Source organism: Acartia tonsa, chromosome 8 (assembly GCF_053477335.1).
Source record: "Acartia tonsa isolate MP-2025a chromosome 8, ASM5347733v1, whole genome shotgun sequence".
In the NCBI taxonomy this organism is placed as follows: Eukaryota; Metazoa; Arthropoda; class Copepoda; order Calanoida; family Acartiidae; genus Acartia; species Acartia tonsa.
The window spans coordinates 35,697,101-35,714,854 of record NC_137267.1 but is presented as its reverse complement, the minus strand read 5'-3'; the positions used below and the strand labels follow the sequence as shown (position 1 = coordinate 35,714,854).

Sequence of the window (17,754 nt, the reverse complement as noted above, 5' to 3'; positions counted from 1 at the left end):
CATATTTTTTGCTAATTAATGGGTTAAACTATATTTATATGGCATATATTTGAAAGAATTTAAATTTTCTACCAAAAAGACGATTTTCAAGTCTTGATATTTTAAAAAACAAAAAACTACGTGGTAGAAAAATGTAATTCTATCAAATCTATGCTATATAAATGTATTTTAACCAATTAACCAGGGAAAAAAAGCGGTTCACTAAATTAGTTCAAATGCCTTTCATGAAACTACCCCTTTGTTTTTAATCTAAAAAGCTTAACTTAGCCATTTAATTTAACCATCCCTCATGCCCTATGTTACGTGACTTGAACGTGCTTTTATTTGATAACCGAAGTAATTCCAACGGAGAAACAAATACATGAAATTAGGCTCCAGAGCTGAAAACTAACGCTCAACTCAAGGAATTGTAATTACTGACTAATAATGGATATAGAATAGACGTGGATGACATGGACCTCATTTATTGGTCTGTTCTTTCGTCCAGTCGGAGGTGATGTGATGGAGTATAAGGTAGTATAGAGTACATGATTGCTTCAAGTAATAATAAATCCATTCTCAGCATAAAGATTTCTGCTTGTTATGAAAGGGGATTGGGCAAAAGGGCTGGATGTGGTTTATAGTTATTCTAGCCAACTGCGAATATCACTTTATTAGAGTACATGTAAATCTGTTGCAACATCCATGTAATTATATTTTGATCTGACCAATCTACAGACCAAACTTCTAGGGATCTAAAGTGATATTACAATGGCAAATAAATTGATGTAAATCCCCAATTATGATACACAAATTAACCTTATATAGATTACAATTAGTTGTAAAAACGTTTAGAAATTCAACTTAATGAGCCAACCAATCAAAATACAATAAAAGTCCCCAACGTTGTTTGGTCTACGAATAAGAAAACGTTAATATAAAACTTTGCAGACTAGTGTAATAAACAGCCCAATACCCCCTACCTCCCTATCGCACTTACCTCAACAAAAGATTCCGAGGAAGTAGACACTGAAGAACTTGTCTGATCCATATCACAACTATAAATATTACCATACAAATACAAATGTTTGAAGAAAACGTAGTGGGTTTCGTCGTATTTTTAGAGTACCCTTATCCTATTTCTAGAACCTATGGAGGCTCTAACCATGCAGGGCCAATTTCCTAGGCCTGTAAAAATAAGACAAAACCTACTACTTCATTTTTTTTCAATTAAAAGCAAGTCATGCAATGAGAAAACTACCTATGGTAATTCTAATAGTGAAAATATTGATTAGGGAGTTAAAAAAAACTGCCTTGACTCAATTAAAAGCAGAATTACATTTTTATACATATACTTTTTGATACTAAAGAAGGTTAATTTCCAAGATACCTTTCATCCAAGATCACGAGACCTCGTATTATGATAACAAAATTAACCCTTCTGATTTAACTTTTTGTTGGACATTTTTGACACCACCCAGTCAAGACTTTATAAAAGATACCTTTCATCCAAGGTCATGATTAATCATTCTTTATGGTGGAAAATTTTGGACACCTCCAAATCAAGACTTTATAAAAGTTTTTTTTGAGCCAATGCAACGAATACAAAACTTGAGGTACAAGTATAATTTACAGCCCAATTAACCATCCCTCCTTGTCTGTAACAAAATGTCTCTACCTTGAAGAAGTAGCACTATGAGAATTGGTTTGTTCATGGCCAAGATTCAACTCATCTGGAGTCCTGTTGGCCATTGTTGGCGATCCTAAATTTTGCATTTAGTTTTTTTAGTAACAGATAAATAAGTTTTTAATAAATTATTCTATTTGGACAAAATAATACTCCAAAAGTGAGTAAATTGCTTATTTTATATGAAATGATCTAAGAAGTGTAGCAACTCTATAATAATTACAAAAAGGCTAAAACGTCAGATCTGAACAACGTTTGGTTTTTAACTTGAAAATGTGATTTATTAAATGATAGAACTAGAAATTGTCTCATCCTACTCCATGACTACATTTTCAATTGCTACACTAGAACTCAACAGAAAAAAATACAATTATTTTACCTGGACTGCTGTTATTTGTTCTGGCCTCAGATCCTTCCCTTGTCTGACTTGATAGGACCTCCAGTTGACTTCGTAACTCACTAAATAAATAGTTTTAGACTCGGACAAAGCTGCTTTTTTTATTTTCAAAAATTAGACAAGAAAAGTATGTTTTTACAGTGTCGTGCACTGGGTTTGTAAGTGGGGGTGTTTTTCTTGAGTAGGTTAAAGAAGAAAAGGACAGGCCTTCCAAATTTCAATTTTAACTGTGAGGGGGTGGGAGGACACCCATTTTCCATATGCCTATTTTACAAAAAGAATCTTATCCTAAATAGCATTACAGTAAATTTCTCATATTGTTAACGCTCTACGGTCAGAGAAATCTTCACAAGAAAGGGGACTATGCACGAATGAGAGCAAGTGATCTTGGCAACATAAAGCTTTGATTTTAAGTTTTCTTTATCTTATACCAGGTTTATGTTAAGAACCTCAGTAATGACTAAGTTTTTAAGAAAAACATACTGATGTACAAACGAAATGCGTCCAAAAATCAGCAAATAATAAAACATGAGAACATACCTACGCTTTTAATAGTTGCTATTTAACTATTGAATGGAAAGACAATTTGTAAATACATACATTAGGTAGTTTGATTAATACATTATTGAAACATCTATTTTATTTCTTTAAACTATTACCTGTTTATACTATTCAAGCTTCTGATGGTGTTTAGAGCTTCTTCTAGTTCCTTTTCATGTCCAGACTCAATCCTCTGTCCACCAGGGGAATCATCCCTGAAATATTATAATATTATCTAATCTAGCACAATTATTTAGATAAGAAGCTATTTTCTTACTTTACTAATTAGTCAATAATATTTCCTTCCTTTCAAGAAATATATTAAGTATGCATACTTAAAATATTAGAGTAAAACACTATAGGGGAAGGGGTTAAATAACTCTATGTCCCCATTCCAAGGACCTTGTTCCGACTTACAATTGGGTTTTTTAAAATCAATCTAAAGTATCGGGAATATTAAAACAGCCAAGTAGCAGAAAACAATTTGATAGCAGACGAAAAAGGTCCTTGCAAAGTGGTGCAGGTAGTTATCTGTATATATACTATGTTATAGATCAGTTTTTAAATGCAAGAATTATTCAATCTTATTTTATATTTTCTCTGTTCTTCCTGCACAATACTTTAATGTTTGTTTATCATCAAACTGTTGTTATTGTAACGCTACTTATAAACAAAAAAGTAATTTTTCTAAACCTTAGATCTGTGTATTAAAAACAAAGTATTTATAAAGATTAATATAAGATTATCCCAAGATTAGGATGCTACCAACATATTAAAATCATAATAAGCTATGTAAATGTAAAACAAAGATTTACACACATATATTTTAAAATTATGTTTATTAAAATAAAATACGGAGTTTCAAAGATTTTATGGGGATAATCTAATGTATTTGGAAATATAAAGTAACTGATAAAAAACAAGTATGACAACATCCATAAAAGCGAAGCTCTGAAACGATATGACAGACGAACATTAACTTTTGTTGAGTGTCAAAACTGAATGTACAAAATTTGAAAATATAAGGTTTGAAAAAATTATACATAAATTTGTTGCAAAACTTCTTAAATACAGAATTCTGTTTAAGGACATACTGACAGTTTAATACTTGATTATAGAGATGCTTCGCTCATAATATTGTACCTTATTGTAATAGGAATCAGTAATAAAAAATCAGATCAATCGGATGATTTTATCACATAAAAAATTGTTATTAAAAAAGTCAAAAAAATCAACATATTTAAAATGGACGTACGGATATTCTGGTAACGATTATAGAGTTGCTACGCTTTCTAAATCGTACCTAACTATTACAGGAATCACCATGCAAAGTTTGAAATCGATAAGACAAATCTAACATGCCTAAATTAACGAACAAAAAATAACTATCTCGGACGGACGGACGGACGTACGGACGGACGGACCGACCCTAATTATAGAAAAGCTTCGCTTTTAAAAAGGTTCGAAAGGTTTAAAACATAATAGATTAGGCTTAACTTCAAAAATTTTAATATTTCAACATTCAAATCAGTAAAATATAGAATTAATGTTCATTATTTTCATAATCAAGTTTCTAATTATATAAAGGTACATAATTTAAATAAACTCTAAAAAAAATTCTTCCAAAATCTTATTTTAAAAATTAGGTAAAATAAATAGATTTTATAATTAGATATTGTAAGTAAAATGAGTCTTAATTAACATATATTTAAAGTTTTAATGAATACCTATTTAATAAAAAAGAACAAAATTTTAATTTTTGCGTAGTTTCTTTTTAAAGGTCAATTTGAAATTTGAAAAATCCTGAAAATATCTTTAAAATAGCATATTCAACCATGAATATACAAAATGTAAACTTATTTATAATCAGAGAAATCACTAAAAAAAAGATAGGTATACTTTTTTATTTCATGGCCATTTCAAGATTCTATGATATATTTCATTTTCCCCTTGGATTTGTCTCTCTAAGCATGGTAAATTTTTCAAGAATTTACCCCCCATGATTCAAATATTTTGAGAGTTAACCCCCTGTTTACCTATTCTGGTGAAGGCTGATCTGTGATTCTGAGTATTTGATTGGTTTATTTTTCTTGTGGATAAGCAATGATGACATTTTCGAGATTTTACCCCCTCCCACGATTCAAATATTTTGAGAGTTAACCCCCCGCTTACCTATTCTGTTGAAGGCTGATCTGTGATTCTAGGTATTTGATTTGGTTTCTGAGTCCCGCAATAATTCCCTCGCGTTCACTAGAAATAAAATTCAACTTTTCAAACTTTTCAAAATTGTTTTAATTTGTTATTTTATTATTTGTACTGAGGTAGTTAGATGTTTAATTGTACGTTTGTCTTAGAAACATTTTTTATGAAAGCTCATAAATAGTTGAGGGATGGAACAATGGTCGAAAAATTTAGGTATCCCCCAATTATGGTAAATAAAATTACATTTTATATTAGATAAAAAATATCGCTTGAAATCCAATCAAGATTCAACGTTATCCTAAAAAGTTCTTAAAGGTAAAAAAAAACGATGGATGGATCAAAATATTTCATTTATTTTGAAAAGACAATGAAAGATAATATTTCAATGAAAAAAATATTGCTTTCCATAAATGTTCTAATTTCTAAGATATGAGTTATATTATCAACCTATTTACTATATTAATATTATGATTAAAGTTGTTTATGATTTATTACTCTACTTAAGTATCATTTACAATAATTAAAAATTCATATTCTTGTTGTTTTACAAATGCGCTACAAGATTTGACGGATTTTGGGATCGTTTCAGGATCGTTAAACCATATGAACATTATTAGTAACCAAAAAAAGGTTTTGTAGTTTTGAAATTAAAAGAACAATAAGTTGAAGTAAAAGACTTAGTAAAGGTACCCAAAGTTTTTTAATCAACGAATGTAGGAACGTGTAAATAAAACTTTTGGAAACCAGCATGATTTGTATTCAAATATCTCCCCCCTCCCCTCCCTCTCAGGGCATAGTATTAGCTATGCTATAAATATATGTATTATCTATAATACAAAGTAGAACGATGTCTGTTTGTTTGTTACGAAGGATCTCGCTAACCGCTGAACCGATCGGGTACTCCTTAACAGGGTAGCTTCTCATAGGTCCAGGGATGGTTTAAATTATAACTATTTTTGGGGAGGGTTCACCACCCTCCCAAGAGAAATCGACTCTAGAAAAAATTACCTCCCCTCAAAAAATTTTTTTCAATTTAGGTTTTTTAATTAAAATAAAAATTTAAAAACCAAAAAAAAATCCTCCCCCCTAAAAAAATTTTTGTTATTCAACTTTTTCTTTTAAAATTTAAATTAAGAAATTTGGTTATCTAAGGGTTAGAGTTCTCTAGGGGCGTAGCCGCTAGTGAAAATTGAAAGTATCAGATTGCTGTTCTGATAATTTGCCAAAATGTAGAAACAACATTTAAGAAGGGATAAAAAGATTAGGTCTTCAAGATCGTCATTATTTAATCTGATGCACTTGAGAAAGTAAAATAATTACATCCGTCTCTAGAGCAAGGGATTTTTAAAAATAATAACAATGCGATGTATTTTTAAACCCACAAAAATCATAATATCAAAGTAACAGGATGTCTATGTGTGTGTCTATCTGAACCAGAGTCGATATGGGAAACTTTATCACTGTGGGCTAGAATTGAATCAAAACAAAAGTAAGTGCCGAGCCCTGGGACCTATGTATGGTGAAAATAGACATAAAACCATGATTATTCCAGGTAAAACCAAAATATTTCAGCGGGGGCTTTTTGAGAAAATTAGATTTGAAAATTTCAAGTTCAATTTTCACCCCCTAGGAGTTGCAGCATAATCATGACAAGAAAAGCAAATATTATTTATTTTAAGTTTTGAACAACTTTGCTTTTATAAAGTTCTTCATAAAAACCACTCCTGAAGGGAGTTAATAAATGGCCATTTTTATCACTTGCTTTGCAAAGGTCACGAAAATTCAGCCTAAAATAAATCATATATAGAGAGGTTTTAAGAAGGACTTCATAAAAGCAAAGTTGTTCAAAATTTAAAATAGATAATATTTGCTTTTCTTGTCATGATTATGAGGCAACTCCTAGGGGGTGAAAATTGAACTTGAAATTTTCAAATCTAATTTTCTCAAAAAAGCCCCCGCTGAAATATTTTGGTTTTACCTGGAATAATTATGGTTTTATGTCTATTTTCACCATACATAGGTCCCAGGGCTCGGCACTTACTTTTGTCTTGATTCAATTCTAGACCAGTGTTATATATTTATTAGGGTTGGCATTCCGAATCCGGAATCCGAAAACCGCAATCCGCCCAATTTTTTTTTACCTATTTTGGATCCAGAATCCGAATCCGCAATTCGCAATTGAAATTTAAAATTTGAAATTGCAGATTCGGATTGTTAATTTATATGACTTTTGTAGCACTTCAAAAAAATATTTAAATGTGGCAGAAAAAAAACAATTCAAGTAAAATGGTGGGTAGCATTTCAATTTTTTGTATTTTATTTTCACAGTAGCTTTTCATGCTTATTTTAGGCTAGGTTAGGTTAAGTATTAGTAAGGGTTAGAAAATGGCCACTTTAGGGGCAAATTTGTTTTATTCAAATGGACCTTTACAAATATTGCTAGAATCCACAATCTACAATCCAAAAATCCACAATCCGCAAAAAAAAACAAGAATTCGCAAGCCGCGGATTAATCCGTTATTGTTTGAGCGGATTTTTGTAAGAATCCGAAATGGGCGGATTTCCAACCCTTATATTTATAAAACCTGCGGTAGCCAATATAATCTAACCTAACATGTCCTAAGGTAAAAAAATAACAACCGAAATACTTGATTTCAAAATAGGGGGCGGGGTGTTTCTATGCTCTGCTAGGCATTTGAGGGAAACCACCAAAATAAATTAAACGTTTTTGTAATTATTGATAGAAAATTCTAAATTATAATTTTTATAATGAACCGGAAGTATGATATTGATTTCTAAACCGCCTACATAATGTTAAAGTATGATAAATATCTGGCCCTTTTTGCTCTTTGCCTCAGTTCTTGATGCATAATTTTTCTATGAATTCATAATAGCAAAGCTACTTTGTAAAATGGGAAAAGGGTGAGGAAGGCAATTCTTGCTTTTACTTTTGTATTTATGAATAAAAAACAAATTAGAGAACAGGATTGCAGGGGGACAGACAGACACGAAAACTATAGTGTAGCTTTGCTACTAATGGTAGAAAATAGAGACAATTTTCGTCATGCTTATAATAAATGATACTAAAACTTCAAACTAATCAGAATAAAATTCGAAGGAATAACATTCCGGAAATTGTCTAGAGACTAGATAGATACTTCAAAATGTATCACAAATTCACAATTGAAAAATAATTTAATACACTAAACTATTTCCAGTGTGGCTTCTAATCCGAGTACTATCCACTGGAGTATAACCGGTTCTGAGCCATACTGAAAAATTGTGTATCGTATTGTTTTACAGACAAATGCGCTGCAATAAATAACTATGAAGAAAGTAACTGATTGAAAATTGAAGTTAATCAAATAATCTAATGTTTACTTTGAGAACATTTATTGCATTTTGATTAGTTGATTAGAAAGTAGTAGAGTTTAACCTTTTCAACCTAATACTTTAATCTACAGAGTGGATTATTTTGTATATCATAATTGGGGATGCATACCATCTTATCGTCAATTGTCTTATCCATAATGTTCCTGCTCTGGTTGAAACATAAAAAAAATCTATTTTAGTCAATTTACTTCTCTTTTATCTTTTTTATTAATTTTTATATTTCGATAGAATAGTTAACAGGAAAAAGATGACTACATTTTGCTTCATAAAATTATCAAAAGAAAAGTTTTTTAGAATAGAATTTCGATTTAATTTACATAACTACATAAATAATTTGATAAAAATTATGAAACTTTTGTCTCAAAGTCCTTTTTGAGCATTAGATAAAATGATTGTAGTAGACTTGTAAAGGCCTTGTAATTAACTCTACTTCACATCAATGTCACGAGCCTGACATAACATTAGCAGACAAAGTCTACAATTTTAAGTGCATTTCGTTATCGGCAATGACGCCGAATCCCACAAGGATCTAAAGGGATTAGACAATGGCTGATAAAATGATGTACAACCCCAATGATGATACACAAAATTAGCCCTTCTCTAGATTACTATTAATGGTTGAAACGTTTGGAAAATCAACTTAAAGAATCAACCAATCAAAATTCAATTAAAGTCACCAAAGCTGTTAAGTTAAACGAATAAGAAAACGTTTTTCTTTAACTTTGGGGACCAGTGTAATAAACAGTGTCTACTCCCTTCCTGGAATGCCCCCAACTGACAACTAGTTGACACTTTACACCATACGCAAGCATAAAACTTACCCAAGGGCTTCCTGCAGGGCTTTTATTTCCGAGTCTGCAGCTCCTAGCTTGTTTACTCTTCTTTTATAGTCCTCTAATTCATCTATGGCTTTGGCCTTTATATAAAAATATAAATGATGGGATGAATGAATAGATGGATAATTAGATGTATGGATAGATTAAGGGAACAATGGATAGTGAATAGATGGATGGATAGATACCTAGATAGATGAATGGATGGATTGATAGAATCAATGGAAAAATGGAAGGATATATTAATGGACAGATGGATGGATAATTATAGTAAAATTGATGATAGAATAAAAAAGTCAAATAATAATACCTAAGATAGATGGATTGATATAAAAACTTTTCTATAAGGCAGAAAACAAATTTTCATTCTGAGAATGGATTTATTATTAGGTACTTAGATCTTACACCAGATTATCATGTACTTTAATAAAGTGAAACTTGTAACTGGCTAAAGTAATGATCTCCCCACACAATCCCATTACCCCATCACATCACCTTCTACAGGATGAAAGAACTGACCAATAAACGTTGTCCATGTTAGCAACCTATTTGATGACAATTTTTCCACTGTCATAATATCTAAGTATATTCTATATCCATTATTCTGAGAAGGACAGACAAACATTACAATACTTTCCATTTTACCTTTGAATTAATGAGATTAACCAGTTCCTTCTGTAGCTCCTCTATCTGGAGTTTCATAGAGTTATTCTGTTGCATGGCCCGGCTGGCCGCTACCTTGTCACTCTCCATGGCCGCTAGAATTTCGGGGCGGATTTGGGTTTCACCGGCCTAGAAAAGGAAAGCACCTTTAATACATGCGGTGCTCTCCCTAAAAGATTCTAGAAAGCATTATATTATGTAAGGTTTTTCTAACATAGAGAGCTTAATCGGTTTAGTGGTTAGCGAGGTCTTAAAGGACTAACAAACAAAAATTACTGTTTTGTATAGTAGAATAGGTAAGGGTATATAAAAGCGGTGCTTTCCTACACGCACTAGTGGCCGGTTTTGTATTGATATCCCCTCCCTACCATATTTTTAAAATTAATTGAATGTAAGGAAATATGGGATTGGAGATTTTTTCCTAGGCATAAATAAGCAACCAACAAAAAAAATACTCCCCCCCCCCCCCCCCCGGCCCCTTTCTTTTTTTTAAATTTATTTCAAGAGAAATATGCAAGGGGGGGGGGGTGAAGTTAGTGCTCAAGAGGGTACTCTGTGTGATAGCGTTATGAGAACAAACCTGTGATTTTAACATTTCATTGCTGTTCTGAAGTTCACTGATGACTGTGGCTAGTTCATTTAATTTACTTTCCTTCACTGCCAATCTCTTCATTACATCTTCAACCTAAACAATAAATATTATCCTGTCTTGTTCTTAACTAGGTATAAATTTCCTCCTTTTTTGGTAACATCCTGTAAATTGAACTATTTTTATGGTTAAATCAACATTTTCATAAAAATTCACAAAATCCCATTCACAGTATTTTGTAATGATCAATATGTTTGCTATAAGGATGTACAATGAGTGGGGGTAAAGTCTGTTTTCGGAGTTGTAAGAAAACATTTTTGAATGCGCCATTTTCCTATCCCCCCAAAAAAACTGATTATCACCCCCCCCCCCCCCCTCAAGAAAAATAGGCTTGGACGTCTTGGTCTGCCATTCAGTCATACCTGTTGGGATCTGTCCGTGTACATCTGCTCCAACTTGTTTGCAGCCTCCCTGGCCTGCCTGGCATCTGTCTCCAACATCATACACTTCTCTTTCAACACAGTATTCTCCTCTTCGGTAATGTTCTTCCCGCCTGATAACAAAAAAAACAAGGATGACAACATCCATAAGAGCAAAGTTCAATGAAACAGAAAGTCAGACAAGAGAACAATAACGAGAGTGACAACGTAATCATTATTTCATCATGTTTAAAATGAATTTCCTGGTAGATTATAGAGTTGCTACACTGTCTAAATTATACCTATATATGTTACAGGAATTACCATGTCACGTTAAAGTCAATAGAACAATTGGGCCTAAATTAATGATAAGAGCTATACGTTATAGATGGACTGTCCATAAATATAGAAAATCTTTGCTTTTAAAAAGACTAACATGAGGGCTTTTTAATAGTTTTCAGATCAAGTATGTATACATTGATGCATTTTTGTTTACTATATATTTATCTATAGACAAATTGCAATTTGAATTCACCTTGAACATATTTCTGAAGCTGCTTTTCCATTTGTTCAATTTGTCCAACAAGTCCAGATTCTCTGTGTATGAGTCGGGCATTTTCATCTTGGTATCTTCTTACTTGTTCTGATAGCCTCTCCGCTTGGCTAGCTAGATCCTAGATGTATAATAATCTAGATATTAAATTGGATAGTTAGGGTGTCTTTGAACTTATAGATCCTAGAAGGGAAAGTAATAAAAAAGATAGTAGGTACACAGGGCCATGAAGGCATGAACATCACCAAAATGATAATGAACAAAATTATCCTTTCTGTAGATAAACATTATTACCTTTGAGTAGCTTCTATATTGTTCTGCCTGTCTGTCTCTTTCCATTGCTAATTTATCTCTAGCTGCGCTAACAGAAGCCAAAGAATTACGGGATTCCTAGAAGTAGAAATAAAACATAATTAATCTTTTACATAAGCAATACAATGTCAAAATTCAAATAATCTTATATACCTAGCTTTCATGCAACAGTTAATTTGAAGTCATATTGTATTAAATTTTCAGAAACAAGGATGACAACATCCAAAAAAGCGAAGAACTGAAACGGTAGGACAAACGGACATTAACACTTATATAGTGTCTAAACTGAATAATCAGAATACAAAAGTATAAGAGTCGAAGCAAAATTGTAAGTAAATTTGTTAAAAAAACTGCTTGATACAGGATAATATTTATGGACATACTTACATTTTTAGGAATTGATTATAGAGTTGCTTCGCTTATAATATTGTTCTTTGTTGTCCCGGAAATCAATATACAAAAAACCAGATCAAACGGATAATTAGATCACATAAAAATTTGTTGTTAAAAAAGTTAAAAAATTAACATGTTTAAAATAGACGTACGGACATCATGGTAATGATTATAGAGTTGCTTTCTAAATCGTACCTAACTATTACAGAATTCACCATGCAAAGTTTGAAATCGATAGAACAATTTTAACATGCCTAAATTAACGAATAAAAGCTATCTGTCTTGAGCGGACGTACGGACGGACGGACCGACCCTAATAATAGAAAAGCTTCGCTTTTAAAAAGGGATTATAAATGTAATTTTTTATGACTGAGTCATGTATTTAATGGTATTAAATGTGATAAATATACCAGTAATAACCATTTTACTGGTCAGTAGATCCTTAGAATACAAGATACAATAAGTATGACCTTCATTTTAAACTAACAACTACGGAATAAGTTCCTAAAACCTACATTGATATATAAAATTAAAATGTCTACCTTTAATTGTTCAGTTAAGCTGGTTATCTGTTGGGACTGAGAGGCATCGGTTCCCACTCCTCGTAATTGTGTCAAGTGTACCTATAATAAAAGGAAATTCAAGTTTAACGACTGCGAAACCATAATAATTTTAAAAAACAATCTTAAATCTGTCTAATTAGGTACCTACTTATGAAGTCTTATTTGTTCCTTAAGTTCTCTAAATAGCAAAACCTATGGACTGTAATTTTCACTGGTACCCAAAGTTTTTAAACCACGTTTTCTCATTGGTTGGTTTTCATTAATTGAATCTAATTTCGTTGGTTCCAACTAAAAGAATCCAAACAATAATTTTAATCTACAGAAGGTGTACTTTAATTTATGATTATTTGGCATTTACATCAATTTATCGTCTTATCCCCTAAAATCCCTGGGCGTAGTGCATGAATTAAATTGGTTACCTTGGTCATTTCCAGTTCTGAAGATAGAAGCTTAATTTGTTGTCTCTCTTTGTTTTGTTCTTCACACACACGTTTCAACTTCAACTCCAGCTCACTCTGAAATATTAAAATTATTTGGAGAACAGAAAGCTAATCTAAAGAAGAGGGAGGACATTGGAATATAAAATACACTGGTGCCCAAAATTTTATAACCACCTCATCTCATTTCTTTGCTGAAAAAAAAATGGGTGCTTTAATTTAGTTGTGACTTGTTGGTTTCAAAAGACACAGATTTGGTAATTTTGCTTATCATCAGTACTACAGTAGGGATGTACAATGTACATCAATTTACTGTCCATTGTCCTATCCCTTTAAACCATGGTTTATCTACAACCCTATCTTAAATAATGATATTAACCATAGTGCATTTTTCTAAGACGACATTGTCAGTATCTTTTTTAACATTGAAAATAAGGAGGATGGGGGGTGATTACTACTTTAGGCCAGGTTATATTTGGTACTCTGTAGTCTTCAGGGTTAATAGACATAGGGGAAAAACTAACACCCCTCCATTCCCCTCCCCCTTATATTCATTGTTTTTAAAGGAGGGGAGAGGGGGGGAAGTAATAGATGGGCAATTTGTGGGAAAGCACCAATAAAATTTCAGATAGGAAACTTTACAATTACCTTCTCTGTTTTCAAATCTTCCAAGTCATTCTGCAGTGTCATGGCTCTCATATTTGTTTCCTGAACGGCTACACTGGAGGTTGTATTCTCATCTGCCTTGGCCTTGCACTCGTTTACCATGGCCCGCAGAGAGTCTATTTCCTAAACATAAAGGATAATTCGTCAATAATTCGTGCAGCAAAAATAAGCTTTATTAGGTATTATTTACATGAACTAGCAGCTTCGCCCCTAGACATTAAGCTACTTTGTATTACAGATATACGTTTCAATATTGCTATAATATTTTCTATTTTATTAGGAATTCCAATATTGTAGACTTTAATTTTGAAATCAGAGTCTTATGTGGTGGGAAGGACATTTGATATCTTTTGAAACTTGGAAAAGAAAAATTTTCAGCGAGCTTGGTCTGTTATATCCTTATAATAAAGTAACAAGATGTCTCTCTGTCTCTTTATTTGTCTGTACCGAAGGATATCGCTATCAGCTGAACCGATGTGGTTCTCCTTTGCAGGGTAGCTTCTTATAAGTACTGGGAAGGTTTACAACTATTTTGGGGGAGGGTACCACCACCCTCCCAAGATAAATCGCCCCTAGAACCCTCCCCCCTCAAAAAATATTTTTAATCTTTTTTTCTTCTAAAACTAAATAAAAAAAATAGGTTATCGAATTCAACTCCCCCTTCTCAAACTTCTAGGGGCGTAGCCGCTTGTTAGTAATAAATTGCTGCATTCTGTACTACTACCCAAAGTCTTGAAAGTTAGCCAAAATATTAAAATTTGAGTTGTTTCTAGCACTAAAAGAAGTCCAAGACAACCAAACAATTAGTTTTAGATCCATATCAATGTCTCTGTAAGTTAGTGTTTGTCTCTGAATCTGATTTATACCTGTGTTAGAGCCTGTTTTTCCTGGAGCATTAGTCTACACTGCTCACCAAGATACTGAGCCTTCATCAGAGAATAATTAGTGTTTTGATCTTAGTCTATTAATAAGCTGGGGTGAAAAATGCAGGGACTAAATGGATGAGACATTGGCCGATATATTTATAAACATCCCCAATCATGATACACAAAATTACCCCTTTAATAGATTAAAATTAGTGGTTGAAATTGAAACCAACTAATCAAAATTCAAATAAGTTCCTCAAGGTTGATAAGCAAACGAATAAAAAAACGTTTTTATAAGACTATGGGGAGTGGGGACTAGTATCATAAACAACCAAATGTCCTCTCTCCCTCCCTTTGAAAAATAACACTTTTAACTTATTTTCCACATCTCAGACCTAAATCATTATCATAATAAAAATGGTCCTAAAATATAAAATATTTCTTAAATTTAGCTGTATGGGGATTACTAAAACAAGTGATAACCCCCCAAAAACCATGCTGAAAACACAAAAAAAATTATTCTTAGGTAATATATTAAGTTGTTGGTGATACCTATTAATGATTACAATCCAGATGTTAGTTGTCTAAAGATTTTCTAAATGTATCCATAGGCGATAATGGGTAAAAGTACCAAAGTAAAGATTTATTAGACATTCTAATACATATTAGTCTCTGCCTTTGATTCGAGCTCTGATTTCTCAGCAACTACAAGTTCTAGCGTGTTATTCTTGGTTACAATGTCTGCCTGCAAAGTCGATAATTGCTGGGTTAGGTTAGTTACGTGTTCCCTAAAATAAATGCATAAATAAATATGATTACATTGCTTTATTTTTGTATTGTTTGTGTTGTAGTGAAATATATTAAGAATTAACTTATAACAGGAACTTTAAAATAAGGGCAAATTAATGAGATTTAAACAGTGATTTAATGTCTTTGCACATAAAACCATAAATATTAAAAACTCACTGAACAGCGCAATCACAATCTAGTGATAAAGACGGACCTTGCAAAAAGATTTTTATTTTTTTACTGCACAGCTAGTCGAATATTGTTTCTATTTTATATTTCTATGAAATTGTTGTTACGCTTCTTATTGATGATATTGTCTTTATATTTCTACTCTCCTAATAAACTATGCAAATCAGATAATACTACCTAAAAAACTACATTTTGATTCGATAATAAAAAAAGAAATTACAGAAAGCAACAAAAACAGCAGTAATAAAATAAACTTAGAAGAGAGATTTAACTGAAACGCATAAAACTTAAGTTAATTTTTACTTGTTTTGTACCCATTAAGTATACTTTGTGTGATCTGTTCATACCTTCAACATCTTAATAATATGTGTCCCTAAACCAACCTGTCTTGTTCATAATTAGCCGGGGCGCCTCCCTGTAGTCCTCTCACTCTCTCAAGCTCTTGCAGAAGATTAGATTTCTCTATCTGCTCCCCATGTAAATCTCTCATGGCAAATTCTTTTTCACTTCTCTCCTTTTGTAACAATAACTCGAGGTTGGAGATTTCTTCTTTATAACCTAAGTAGATGGATAACATTATATTAAAAGTTTTTGCACAATATTTTTAAGGAACTGTGTTCTAAAATATCTCAATTTACGTTTAAAAAATTCTTCATAAGAAATATGACACCTTTTAGTAAAGAGTTATTCTTTAGTATATATACATGTAAACAAAACCAAAATCGGCCATAAAAGCGAAGCTCCTGAGATAATAGATCAAGGATGTATTGTACATGGCAACTTTTGTGGTGTACAACTATAACACTTTTAAATACATTGACAGATGCATTTTTTAACATACATATTTTCAAACCCCTAAATTCTGTACGCAACAATATAAAGGCGGTTTCCCTCAAAGTGCCTAGCGACCAAAATCGTGATCTTAATATACCTTCAATTGTAGATTTCCAACTCTCCTCATTTAGTTGCTGTTGATGAAAATTTTGCACCGTTTCAGGAATCATAATATTCCCGCCATTCCCAGCCAATTGACTAGCTAAATCACCGTTATTAATCACTGAAGAATTGGAAGAGACATTCTCCTCATTCTCGTTGACTGGATCACTGGCATTTGTATCACTTTCGGCGTAGGTTATAAAAACATCTTCAAGACCGACTTTGACCATAGCAGTTGAGCTATTACCACTAGAATAGCTTGGCCTGTTAATAAAGATAACTATAGATTACAATTATAACCGCGCCATTAAAATTAAGTTTGGCTAAAATGTGATTTTAGTAAAAACTACATTTGTTAATCTAGATTAATCTGTCAAAAGTAGCTATATATAGAAAAGGATATTTGGTAGAATTTAATCTTAATAACTAAAGTAACTAGATTATTTTTTTTAATGATATTTTTTGGATGAAGATCTTAAAAACTACATAATAAATTCATTGATAATTTTTTCAGAGAAACTTTATGTTGCTACCCCATGACACGTGAAAAAAATAACCCCCCCCCCCCCCCATCGCTAGTTTTATCCATACTTTATCTTTACCTTGCATAAAGATCTTGCTGTATCAAATTACTTGCTTGACTTACATTTGACAGCAAACTTGGATTTGCTGCCGTTATGCTGGAGAAAATATCATTGCTGCCGGCAGCAATCGGATTAGGGGCTGCAAAGAAGTCAGCAGTGCTAGCATTATTGCTGCTGTTGGCTGATTGTTGTTGATCCATCCCAAAATAGGAAGATAACCCAGATGTTTCTCCCTAAAATAATGATTTTTTTTTGTAAATATAATAGTAAAAATATTACTCACTCATAGATCCAGTGAATATAGGTTTTTATATATTTAAAAACATCTCTTTTACAGCTGAGAAAAAAATATTCATAGACATACTTGGGCTTCCTTGTACCTGTCTATAGGAAGCTTTCAAGAATGATATTAAATCATGTTCAGTTCAAACCAACAGTGTTTTTAAGATATGAGCATGTCATGAGGTCTACCTTACGTAAGCTATTTTTAGGGGTTATACCTAAACCCACAGCAATAGGGTGGTAGAAAAAAAATTTATTTAAGTGGTTCAATTGTTTTTTGTCTGGACATTAAAAAATTGCAATTATATTGACCATTTTACCTTTTGAGAAGTTTGCGAAGGAACGGGGCTGGGAGAGTCCATATTACTTCGCTTCCGCCGAAATTTGTCCAATTTTTCTCGCGCTGCGCGCAACTTTTCTTCTCGATCTGACATTTTATTGGTCTAAATCTGAAAAAGAAAGCATTTTGAATTAATATCATA

At 32.2% G+C, this 17,754-nt stretch overlaps 1 protein-coding gene across 1 annotated transcript in view; it reads right to left on the bottom strand.

The window, feature by feature from the left end:
* Positions 1-17,718, bottom strand: part of LOC145326817 (golgin subfamily A member 2-like) — a 44,500-nt gene extending 26,782 nt beyond the window's left edge. The window contains exons 1-20 of the mRNA XM_080170246.1: positions 17,593-17,718; positions 17,009-17,223; positions 16,402-16,670; positions 15,854-16,028; positions 15,169-15,280; positions 14,493-14,552; positions 13,609-13,749; positions 12,943-13,038; positions 12,503-12,583; positions 11,550-11,645; positions 11,238-11,376; positions 10,706-10,836; positions 10,275-10,379; positions 9,677-9,823; positions 9,020-9,114; positions 4,776-4,853; positions 2,723-2,818; positions 2,046-2,125; positions 1,658-1,742; positions 980-1,037 (exon numbers count right to left, since the gene is read on the bottom strand). Of these exons, the coding sequence (XP_080026372.1) occupies positions 980-1,037; positions 1,658-1,742; positions 2,046-2,125; positions 2,723-2,818; positions 4,776-4,853; positions 9,020-9,114; positions 9,677-9,823; positions 10,275-10,379; positions 10,706-10,836; positions 11,238-11,376; positions 11,550-11,645; positions 12,503-12,583; positions 12,943-13,038; positions 13,609-13,749; positions 14,493-14,552; positions 15,169-15,280; positions 15,854-16,028; positions 16,402-16,670; positions 17,009-17,223; positions 17,593-17,706 (2,373 nt within the window). The 5' untranslated portion in view covers positions 17,707-17,718. The remainder of the gene's footprint in view (positions 1-979; positions 1,038-1,657; positions 1,743-2,045; positions 2,126-2,722; positions 2,819-4,775; positions 4,854-9,019; positions 9,115-9,676; positions 9,824-10,274; positions 10,380-10,705; positions 10,837-11,237; positions 11,377-11,549; positions 11,646-12,502; positions 12,584-12,942; positions 13,039-13,608; positions 13,750-14,492; positions 14,553-15,168; positions 15,281-15,853; positions 16,029-16,401; positions 16,671-17,008; positions 17,224-17,592) is intronic.
* Between the last annotated feature and the right edge of the window lie 36 nt (positions 17,719-17,754).